Consider the following 12,500-nt stretch of genomic DNA (forward strand, 5'->3'; position numbering starts at 1 on the left):
ACAAAACACGACAACAACAAATTCAACATAAAACAACACAATACACAGAAATACAAACCCAAGCTATCTACACATGAAAAACACATTTACACACCTGAAAACAACACATTACACACTTACACATCTGAAAATGCCCAAAAACTGTGTTCCTTCTCTACCTGGCTATTGCTCACACCTGCACCACCAACACTTGATTTGAATTAGTGTGATGTGAGTAAACCACAGGAACCTTCAATCAAGTCAATACAGACACTGCCACACACACCCAGACACTGCCACACACACCCAGACACTGCCACACACACCCAGACACTGCCACACACACCCAGACACTGCCACACACACCCAGACACTGCCACACACACCCAGACACTGCCACACACACCCAGACACTGCCACACACACCCAAACACTGCCACACACACCCAGACACTGCCACACACACCCAAACACTGCCACACACACCCAAACACTGCCACACACACCCAAACACTGCCACACACACCCAAACACTGCCACACACACCCAGACACTGCCACACACACCCAGACACTGCCACACACACCCAAACACTGCCACACACACCCAGACACTGCCACACACACCCAAACACTGCCACACACACCCAGACACTGCCACACACACCCAGACACTGCCACACACAGCCAGAGAGAACCCTGACAAGACTAATTAATTCCATCATTATTTCCTTAATTAATAGCAGTCATTAACATATCAACAATAATGAAATAATGAACTTTAATAAATCTTTAAAAAAATATATATATATCTTGAATAGTGATATTGTTATACTCTTCAATAATATCAATAACATCTTTTCTTGGTGTCTGGGTATCAAACCGAACCATTTCAAACTTAATCTCTTGTTTCTTGACCTTCCTGACCTCTGTCTTGCTTTGTACTGACCTTGTGACCTTTACAATTCCTTAAACTGGATTTTTATGTTAATACTATTTTTTTTTCTTTTTTTGGGTAATAGATGGAGTTTGCAGAAGCGGTGAAAGCTTTGGCACAGGACAAGGAAAGGGTTATTCAAGATTTAAAGATTAGGATTCAGCTTCTAACAGATGAATGTGACAGAAGAAGAGGAGGAGGAGGAGGAGGAGGAGGAGGAGGAAGAGAGGAGGAGGAAGGGAGAAATGTTGGTGGACAGATATTGCAAGAAAATGTTGAATTGAAGGTAAGAGTGTGTTTGGGTGTGTTTGAGTGTGTTTTGAGTGTTTTGGGTGTGTTTTGAGTGTTTTGGGTGTGTTTTGAGTGTGTTTTGAGTGTGTTTTGATGTGTGTTTGGGTGTGTTTGGGTGTGTTTTGAGTGTTTTGAGTGTGTTTTGGTGTGTTTTGAGTGTGTTTTGAGTGTTTTGGTATGTTTTGAGTGTGTTTTGAGTGTGTTTCACCAAGTGCTGTTCACTGTCAACAGACACACTCACACATTGTCCTCTCCCTCTCTCTCTCTCTCAGAATGAGATCACCTCACTGCAGAAACAAGTCAGAAATTTGAAAATTGAACTGGCAAGAGCAAAACGGTTTTCATTTGTGACACAGCAGAGCACCACCGCCACCACCACCACCACCACTGCTACTGCTGCTGCCACCGACATGACGGCCTCCACAGCCTCAACGACTGTTAATGAAGACACAAGAGAGAATTTGGTACGTTAGGTTAGGTTTACCAGTGTCTTTCTCTTCTGAATCACTGTGCTTTGTCAATGTCACTGTTTTGCAAGGCCACAGGGATGGCCTTGCAAAACACAGGGGTAGCTGGGTTCTCAAGAGTGTTTCTCCTACACAAATGTTGTTAATCTGTCACTGGAGCCGTAAAAACACCCTTGAAAACCTGCATTTTAAAAGAGTGTTTCTCCTGTCAGTAATGCAGAAATGTTGTTAATCTGTTGCAGAAATGTTGTTAATCTGTTGCTAGAACCATAAAAACACCCTTGAAAACCCACATCACTTTAAGTAGAGCCTTTTAAAAGAGTGTTTCTCCTGTCATTAATGCAGAAATGAACACCCTTGAAAACCTGTGTCGCTTAAACTAGAGCCTTTTAAAAGAGTGTTTCTCCTGTCAGTAATGCAGAAATATTGTTAATCTATCACTGGAACTGTAAAAACACCCTTGAAAACCCACATCACTTCAATTAGAGCCTTTTAAAAGAGTGTTTCTCCTGTCAGTAATGCAGAAATGTTGTTAATCTGTCACTGCAACTGTAAAAACACCCTTGAAAACCTGTGTCACTTCAATTACAGCCTTTTAAAAGAGTGTTTCTCCTGTCAGTAATGCAGAAATGTTGTTAATCTGTCACTGCAACTGTAAAAACACTCTTGAAAACCTGTGTCACTTCAACTACAGCCTTTCAAAAGTGTGTTTCTCCTGTCAGTAATGCAGAAATGTTGTTAATCTGTCACTGCAACTGTAAAAACACCCTTGAAAACCCTTGTCACTTCAACTACAGCCTTTTAAAAGAGTGTTTCTCCTGTCAGTAATGCAGAAATGTTGTTAATCTGTCACCGCAACTGTAAAAACACCCTTGAAAACCCGCATCACTTCAACTACAGCCTTTTAAACGAGTGTTTCTCCTGTCAGTAATGCAGAAATGTTGTTAATCTGTCACTGCAACTGTAAAAACACTTGAAAACCTGTGTCACTTCAATTACAGCCTTTTAAAAGAGTGTTTCTCCTGTCAGTAATGCAGAAATGTTGTTAATCTGTCACTGCAACTGTAAAAACACCCTTGAAAACCTGTGTCACTTCAACTACAGCCTTTTAAAAGAGTGTTTCTCCTGTCAGTAATGCAGAAATGTTGTTAATCTGTCACCGCAACTGTAAAAACACCCTTGAAAACCCGCATCACTTCAACTACAGCCTTTTAAAAGAGTGTTTCTCCTGTCAGTAATGCAGAAATGTTGTTAATCTGTCACTGCAACTGTAAAAACACTTGAAAACCTGTGTCACTTCAATTACAGCCTTTTAAAAGAGTGTTTCTCCTGTCAGTAATGCAGAAATGTTGTTAATCTGTCACTGCAACTGTAAAAACACTTGAAAACCTGTGTCACTTCAACTACAGCCTTTTAAAAGAGTGTTTCTCCTGTCAGTAATGCAGAAATGTTGTTAATCTGTCACCGCAACTGTAAAAACACCCTTGAAAACCCGCATCACTTCAACTACAGCCTTTTAAAAGAGTGTTTCTCCTGTCAGTAATGCAGAAATGTTGTTAATCTGTCACTGCAACTGTAAAAACACTTGAAAACCTGTGTCACTTCAATTACAGCCTTTTAAAAGAGTGTTTCTCCTGTCAGTAATGCAGAAATGTTGTTAATCTGTCACTGCAACTGTAAAAACACCCTTGAAAACCTGTGTCACTTCAATTACAGCCTTTTAAAAGAGTGTTTCTCCTGTCAGTAATGCAGAAATGTTGTTAATCTGTCACTGCAACTGTAAAAACACTTGAAAACCTGCGTCACTTCAACTACAGCCTTTTAAAAGAGTGTTTCTCCTGTCAGTAATGCAGAAATGTTGTTAATCTGTCACTGCAACTGTAAAAACACCCTTGAAAACCTGTGTCACTTCAATTACAGCCTTTTAAAAGAGTGTTTCTCCTGTCAGTAATGCAGAAATGTTGTTAATCTGTCACCGCAACTGTAAAAACACCCTTGAAAACCCGCATCACTTCAACTACAGCCTTTTAAAAGAGTGTTTCTCCTGTCAGTAATGCAGAAATGTTGTTAATCTGTCACTGCAACTGTAAAAACACTTGAAAACCTGTGTCACTTCAATTACAGCCTTTTAAAAGAGTGTTTCTCCTGTCAGTAATGCAGAAATGTTGTTAATCTGTCACTGCAACTGTAAAAAACACTTGAAAACCTGTGTCACTTCAACTACAGCCTTTTAAAAGAGTGTTTCTCCTGTCAGTAATGCAGAAATGTTGTTAATCTGTCACCGCAACTGTAAAAAACACCCTTGAAAACCCGCATCACTTCAACTACAGCCTTTCAAAAGAGTGTTTCTCCTGTCAGTAATGCAGAAATGTTGTTAATCTGTCACTGCAACTGTAAAAACACTTGAAAACCTGTGTCACTTCAATTACAGCCTTTTAAAAGAGTGTTTCTCCTGTCAGTAATGCAGAAATGTTGTTAATCTGTCACTGCAACTGTAAAAACACCCTTGAAAACCTGTGTCACTTCAATTACAGCCTTTTAAAAGAGTGTTTCTCCTGTCAGTAATGCAGAAATGTTGTTAATCTGTCACTGCAACTGTAAAAACACTTGAAAACCTGCGTCACTTCAACTACAGCCTTTTAAAAGAGTGTTTCTCCTGTCAGTAATGCAGAAATGTTGTTAATCTGTCACTGCAACTGTAAAAACACCCTTGAAAACCCACATCACTTCAACTACAGCCTTTCAAAAGTGTGTTTCTCCTGTCAGTAATGCAGAAATGTTGTTAATCTGTCACTGCAACTGTAAAAACACTTGAAAACCTGTGTCACTTCAATTACAGCCTTTTAAAAGAGTGTTTCTCCTGTCAGTAATGCAGAAATGTTGTTAATCTGTCACTGCAACTGTAAAAACACTTGAAAACCTGTGTCACTTCAACTACAGCCTTTTAAAAGAGTGTTTCTCCTGTCAGTAATGCAGAAATGTTGTTAATCTGTCACTGCAACTGTAAAAACACCCTTGAAAACCCACATCACTTCAACTACAGCCTTTCAAAAGTGTGTTTCTCCTGTCAGTAATGCAGAAATGTTGTTAATCTGTCACTGCAACTGTAAAAACACCCTTGAAAACCTGTGTCACTTCAATTACAGCCTTTTTAAAAGAGTGTTTCTCCTGTCAGTAATGCAGAAATGTTGTTAATCTGTCACTGCAACTGTAAAAACACTTGAAAACCTGCGTCACTTCAACTACAGCCTTTTAAAAGAGTGTTTCTCCTGTCAGTAATGCAGAAATGTTGTTAATCTGTCACTGCAACTGTAAAAACACCCTTGAAAACCTGTGTCACTTCAATTACAGCCTTTTAAAAGAGTGTTTCTCCTGTCAGTAATGCAGAAATGTTGTTAATCTGTCACCGCAACTGTAAAAACACCCTTGAAAACCCGCATCACTTCAACTACAGCCTTTTTTTTTTTTTTTTTTTTTTTTTTTTTTTTTTTTTTATGTAGGAAGGATACTGGCCAAGGGCAACAAAAATCTAATAAAAAAAAATGCCCACTGAAATGCCAGTCCCTAAAAGGGTCAAAGCAGTGGTCAAAAATTGGTGGATAAGTGTCTTGAAACCTCCCTCTTGAAGGAATTCAAGTCATAGGAAGGTGGAAATACAGAAGCAGGCAAGGAGTTCCAGAGTTTACCAGAGAAAGGGATGAATGATTGAGAATACTGGTTAACTCTTGCGTTAGAGAGGTGGACAGAATAGGAGTGAGAGAAAGAAGAAAGTCTTGTGCAGCGAGGCCGCGGAAGGAGGGGAGGCATGCAGTTAGCAAGATCAGAAGAGCAGTTAGCATGAAAATAGCGGTAGAAGACAGCAAGAGATGCAACATTGCGGCGGTGAGAGAGAGGCTGAAGACAGTCAGTTAGAGGAGAGGAGTTGATGAGACGAAAAGCTTTTGATTCCACCCTGTCTAGAAGAGCAGTATGAGTGGAACCCCCCCAGACATGTGAAGCATACTCCATACATGGACGGATAAGGCCCTTGTACAGAGTTAGCAGCTGGGGGGGTGAGAAAAACTGGCGGAGACGTCTCAGAACACCTAACTTCATAGAAGCCGTTTTAGCTAGAGATGAGATGTGAAGTTTCCAGTTCAGATTATAAGTAAAGGACAGACCGAGGATGTTCAGTGTAGAAGAGGGGACAGTTGAGTGTCATTGAAGAAGAGGGGATAGTTGTCTGGAAGATTGTGTCGAGTTGATAGATGGAGGAATTGAGTTTTTGAGGCATTGAACTCTTTTAAAAGAGTGTTTCTCCTGTCAGTAATGCAGAAATGTTGTTAATCTGTCACTGCAACTGTAAAAACACTTGAAAACCTGTGTCACTTCAATTACAGCCTTTTAAAAGAGTGTTTCTCCTGTCAGTAATGCAGAAATGTTGTTAATCTGTCACTGCAACTGTAAAAACACTTGAAAACCTGTGTCACTTCAACTACAGCCTTTTAAAGGAGTGTTTCTCCTGTCAGTAATGCAGAAATGTTGTTAATCTGTCACCGCAACTGTAAAAACACCCTTGAAAACCCGCATCACTTCAACTACAGCCTTTTAAAAGAGTGTTTCTCCTGTCAGTAATGCAGAAATGTTGTTAATCTGTCACTGCAACTGTAAAAACACTTGAAAAACCTGTGTCACTTCTATTACAGCCTTTTAAAAGAGTGTTTCTCCTGTCAGTAATGCAGAAATGTTGTTAATCTGTCACTGCAACTGTAAAAACACCCTTGAAAACCTGTGTCACTTCAATTACAGCCTTTTAAAAGAGTGTTTCTCCTGTCAGTAATGCAGAAATGTTGTTAATCTGTCACTGCAACTGTAAAAACACTTGAAAACCTGTGTCACTTCAACTACAGCCTTTTAAAAGAGTGTTTCTCCTGTCAGTAATGCAGAAATGTTGTTAATCTGTCACCGCAACTGTAAAAACACCCTTGAAAACCCGCATCACTTCAACTACAGCCTTTTAAAAAGAGTGTTTCTCCTGTCAGTAATGCAGAAATGTTGTTAATCTGTCACTGCAACTGTAAAAAACACTTGAAAACCTGTGTCACTTCAATTACAGCCTTTTAAAAGAGTGTTTCTCCTGTCAGTAATGCAGAAATGTTGTTAATCTGTCACTGCAACTGTAAAAACACCCTTGAAAACCTGTGTCACTTCAATTACAGCCTTTTAAAAGAGTGTTTCTCCTGTCAGTAATGCAGAAATGTTGTTAATCTGTCACTGCAACTGTAAAAACACTTGAAAACCTGCGTCACTTCAACTACAAGCCTTTTAAAAGATTGTTTCTTCTGTCAGTAATGCAGAAATGTTGTTAATCTGTCACTGCAACTGTAAAAACACCCTTGAAAACATGCATTACTTCAACTACAGCCTTTTAAAAGAGTGTTTCTCCTGTCAGTAATGCAGAAATGTTGTTAATCTATCACTGCAACTGTAAAAACACCCTTGAAAACCTGCGTCACTTCAACTACAGCCTTTTAAAAGAGTGTTTCTCCTGTCAGTAATGCAGCAAAGTGTTTCTCCTGTTAGATACAATGCTGAGAATAGTCTGTGTGTCCATATTACTTGATACAGAAGCCACATCCTCACTCTGTCACGTCTTTGGGGGAACTGAAGAAAAACTGAGGCTGGTGTTAGCATAGTAATAATAATGATAGCAATAATTTTAAGGTATTTATGTATGTATATAGTCACCCTTGGTCATGTCCCCTGTGCCACTTGAAGACTCCCAACACACCCCCTCTTAGTCACCCTTGTCATGTCCCCTGTGCCACTTGAAGACCTCCACCAGACCCCCCTTGTCATGTCCCCTGTGCCACTTGAAGACCTCCACCAGTCACTCTCATGACATCCCCTCTCTCTCTCTCTCTCTCTCTGCAGCCACACCAGGCCAGCCCACTCCTGTCTCATGGTACCATCACCTTTATTTCCTGCCAGACTGGGGACACACTGTTGGTGGTTTGGGATGCAATACATGGCCACTACAGTGTTCATTTTGAAACCGTTCATGCTGAGGAGGGTGAAAACTGAGGTGGAAAATGAATAAACTTACAGACAAAATTTGAGGTGAGTCTGTGTGTGTGTGTGTGTGTGTGTGTGTGAGAGAGAGAGAGAGAGGGGAAGGTGTCTCCTCACAACACTTGCATTTCCTTCACTCTGATGCTTACAACTTGCTGGGATTGACTAAAGGTGAGTGTGTGTGTGTGTGTGTGTGTGTGTGTGTGTGTGTGTGTGTGTGTGTGTGTGTGTGTGTGTGTAGATAGACAGATGGACAAACAGACAGACAGACAGACTATTTATGTCCATGTTTGAGTGACTGGCTGGCTGGCTGGCTGGCTGGCTAACTGACTGACTGACTGACTGACTGACTGACTGACTGACTGACTGACTGACTGACTGACTAAGTGACTGACTGACTGACTGACTGACTGACTGACTGACTGACTAAGTGACTGACTGACTGACTGACTGACTGACTGACTGACTGACTAAGTGACTGACTGACTGACTGACTGACTAAGTGACTGACTGACTGACTGACTGACTGACTGACTGACTAAGTGACTGACTGACTGACTGACTAAGTGACTGACTGACTGACTGACTGACTGACTGACTGACTGACTGACTGACTGACTAAGTGACTGACTGGTAGCTGGTAGTAGTAGTAGTAGTGTAGTATTACATCATAGGCTACGGTCAACTCTCTCTCTCTCTCTCTCTCTCTCTCTCTCTCTCTCTCTCTCTCTCTCTCTCTCTCTCTCTCTCTCTCTCTTACACCACATAACAGTCATGATAGTCCCTTCTCTTGGTAGTGACATGATGTAGAGATCTCTGTGCCATAATTATGGAGAGAGCGTGTTTATATTCCATAGACACGCATAGAAAGACGGCGCCATTTGCATCAGCTGATGAAGCCCAGACCGAGACCCAAACATTCTCTCCAGTGTGGTTCCTGCAGCCTGTGTGATGTGATTATTCATATTTTTGCCTACCTACACACCTGGCCGGCACTCTCCACAGCGTGTATAGAGACTCAGGTGTGTCATGTAATTGTGGAGCACTTGTGGAGGTGAAAACAGTGATATACTGACTGTAACACACTTGTCTAGGGTACAGGCCACAGATAGACTCAGTAGCCATTCTTATCCTCACAGTCTAATATTACAAGATAATTTAACATGTGCATGTCTGTCTGTCTATACCAGGCCGCCAGATAATTTAACATGTGTGTCTGTCTGTCTGTCTGTCTGGCTGTCTGGCTGTCCACAGGTAGGCGGGTCGAACATGGCGTAACACCCTTCTATCATTTTATATATGAGAGTATGGGTTATATTAGGTAACAGGGAAGGATTGGGGTAAGGAATAGGATGGGAAACTTGTGATGGGTGATCCTGCTGATGAAAAGTCTGGCTTAATTTGAAAAGATGGGAGATTAAACCACTTTCTTATATACGATGAAAGAAATGAATATCAGGTCTTGTTTGGTATAGGGGTGTTGAAAGCTGTGGATGACTTGTAGGATGTATTGTGGGTAAATATTAATGCTTGTGTCACCTTACCTGCCTGTGATAATGTATAATACTTATCTACTTATTATTCAAGTTTGCAGAGTCGAATTTTAAGTATATTTTAAGTAAAGGGACTGATGTGATGTGTCTGATACTTTTATTAAGAAGAATTGCATGGCACTATCGCAATATTCACCATAGTTTTCTGTTATTTAAGCAATTTGACAGCATTAGTGTTTAATTAATAGTTAAGTGTTTTAACAATGTGTCTTAACCCCCATTAGGTCCATTGAAAGCCATATTTTGTAGTGACACCTAATATATTAATGGTGTGTGTGTGTGTGTGTTTGTGTGTGGGTGTGTGTGGAGCCCAGATGGTGACACTATTCTGCAATGAGTGGGTTAGGTAGTTCTTGATGTGGCCTGCGGGAGTACACGTTTGTGAGGAAAGCCATGAAGTCTGAAGTGGCAGGAAGTGTATCAGTGAACATTGTGGTGGCAAGGTCTCTCTCTCTCTCTCTCTCTCTCTCTCTCTCTCTCTCTCTCTCTCTCTCTCTCTCTCTCTCTCTCTCTCTCTCTCTCTCTCTCTCTCTCTCTCTCTCTCTCTCTCTCTCTCTCTCTCTCTCTCATCTCTCTCTCTCTCTCTAATGATAGTCATGGATTAACAAAAACCTCTCTTCTCCTGACCTGACCTAACCTAACCTAACCTTGCTAACCTAACTTAACCTAACCTAACTTCATCTCTAACCTAACCTAGCCTAGCCTAACTTAACCTAACCTAACTTCATCTCTAACCTAACCTAGCCTAGCCTAACTTAACCTAACCTTGCTAACCTAACCTAATCTAACCTAGTCTAACTTAACCATGCTAACCTAACCTAACCTAAGCTAACCACACACCCTCCCCAGCAGGCATGTCACAGCAGGGGGGTGGGGTGGCATCTGGCACTGGAAGGCGCCACACTTTTGGAATGTCAGCGAGTGGTTTAGAGGAGAGAGAGAGAGAGAGAGAGAGAGAGAGAGAGAGAGAGAGAGAGAGAGAGAGAGAGAGAGAGAGAGAGAGAGAGAGACTCCGTGAAATACAACTACATACATTGCTGCCTTACAAACACCACCACTACCTCCACCTCCACCTCCACCTCCACCTCCACCACCACCTCCTCCTCCTACTCCTCCTCCACAGTGCAGTCAGCCTCCAAGGGGACATAGCTCCACATACAGGTTTCTTTCATTTCTTCCGCCCCAGAGAGGTTGTTATTAGGCATTATGAGGATAGTGGATGAATAAGTGTGTGTGTGTGTGTGTGTGTGTGTGTGGATGGGTAGAAGGGTGGGTAAGTGGATGAATTTATTTATTTTTTTTATATATATATTTTTTTTATTTTGTGTATTCATTATTTTTGTTTAAGATGATTCTCTCTCTCTCTCTCTCTCTCTCTCTCTCTCTCTCTCTCTCTCTCTCTCTCTCTCTCTCTCTCTCTCTCTCTCTCCCTCTCTCTCTTCACTTCCAACAGAACCAAATGTGGATGAAGTGGAGAGAATCCGTTCAAATTTACAGCAGATGGATAGATTCCTTGGCCCTTATCCACATGAGTCCTGGAAGAAGTGGATCTCTCTCACTCAGCACGTGGAGGAGACAGAACTGAAGTGGATGATCCCTCTGTCAGGTGTGGAAGTGGTAATAGTAGTAGTAATCGTATTAGTAACGTCTGGCATGGAGGTGTACATTCCTCACTGTTTTTTAACCTTCCAGATCTTTGTTTAACACAGCTTGTTCTCGTGCTATACATGATAGAGAGGTGGCCCACAAAAGGTACTTAAGCCTTCCATCACAGGAATCTCATGCACTTTATATTTCTGTCTGGAACCATGCCAAGTCTGTTCTCCAACTAGCCAAAAACTCCTTCATTAACAGAAAATGTCAAAACCTTTCAAGATCTAACTCTTTCAAGATCTAACTCCCCATGTGGGATATAGTGACAGACAGACAGATTATTATTACTATATTATCAGCCATTAATTCAGATATATAGGTTGTTATTATTATTAGTAGTAGTAGTAGTAGTAGTAGTAGTAGTAGTAGTAGTAGTAGTAGTAGTAGTAGTAACCATTAATTCTCTCCTTATTTTCCAGGTTGAGTTTGTTCGGCAGCAGAATTAATACCTGTCACTGGGTTCAGATCTTCCAAGACACGCAGACACACACAGCAGCCCCTCCACCTCCTGGGTTCAGATCTTCCCAAGACACACAGACACACTCAGCAGCTTCTCCACCTCCTCACAGCCCTCCACAGCCCCTGACAGCCTTCATACACCACCAGAACAGCAACACAGCTTCCACAGGCCTCTCAAACATCACAGGAGCCTCACAAACAGCCCCACACAGCACCACAAACCCATTAGACCCCCAGCCCATTACCTCACCCACTTCACAGCACCCCCCCCCTCCACAGCTCCCAGAAATGAAGCCGAGGGAAGGGACTATATTTTGTTTCACCCAGCCCCCCACCAGAACCTACAGAGAGGGGGCTAGTGAACTCAGAATATAGTCTTTACTCTTCCTACAGTTTGAAGTTGATTGGTATGGTGGGTAGTGGTAGTAGTAGTAGTAGTAGTAGTAGTAGTACTTATTTTCTTTATTATGAAATTTTTAGTATATATTTATTTTCTCCTTTTCTATCTTTTTCTTCTCAATATCTTCTCTCTCTCTTTGTCTGTCTGTTTTTCTTCTCTCTCTCTCTCTCTCTCTAATTGTAGTAATAGTAGTAGTAATTATTGTATATTTTTTAACACCAGCATAATAGCATTAGTAACACCAGTAGCAACACACACAATTACGTACAGTATTAAATAAATTGTGATTCGGATTACTCTTGCAGGCCGGACAGCTTAGTGGCAGAGCTCCAGGTGGCCTTCGTCAGCTTCTTGGTGGCACAGGTGTGGGATGGCTGGGACCAGTGGAGGTGTGTGGAGGAGCATCTGTGCCAGGCAGAGGTGCTGCTGCTGGAGGGGCTGCAGTTGTGTGCAAAGCTCCTCTTGGTCCTACACTATATTTTTCGTCTTTCTATATATAAAGTTGTCTCTCTCTCTCTCTCTCTCTATTACGTTAACTTAACCCTTTCCTTCCCCACAGATCCCTGAAGACCTATTCATCAACATTGTAGTCCAACAACTTCCTTGCCTCTGCACTCAACGCTCTCTTCACCAACATCAAGGACAACTCCGCCAACCTGCCTTGGTCCTTAAGGCTCAGCACTTCAAGGACCACCTCTCTGCCAAGTTCGA

General features: G+C 41.6%; 1 protein-coding gene across 1 annotated transcript in view; it reads left to right on the forward strand.

Moving 5' to 3' along the window:
- LOC135112887 (trichohyalin-like) overlaps positions 1–12,500 on the forward strand; it is a 17,953-nt gene that overhangs the window by 4,853 nt on the left and 600 nt on the right. The window contains exons 11-16 of the mRNA XM_064027831.1: positions 1,001–1,201; positions 1,479–1,670; positions 7,587–8,746; positions 10,731–10,883; positions 11,350–11,801; positions 12,095–12,500. The exon at positions 12,095–12,500 is cut by the window's right edge and continues 53 nt beyond it. Of these exons, the coding sequence (XP_063883901.1) occupies positions 1,001–1,201; positions 1,479–1,670; positions 7,587–7,736 (543 nt within the window). The 3' untranslated portion in view covers positions 7,737–8,746; positions 10,731–10,883; positions 11,350–11,801; positions 12,095–12,500. The remainder of the gene's footprint in view (positions 1–1,000; positions 1,202–1,478; positions 1,671–7,586; positions 8,747–10,730; positions 10,884–11,349; positions 11,802–12,094) is intronic.

The sequence above is a fragment of the Scylla paramamosain genome, chromosome 24 (assembly GCF_035594125.1).
Source record: "Scylla paramamosain isolate STU-SP2022 chromosome 24, ASM3559412v1, whole genome shotgun sequence".
NCBI lineage: Eukaryota > Metazoa > Arthropoda > Malacostraca > Decapoda > Portunidae > Scylla > Scylla paramamosain.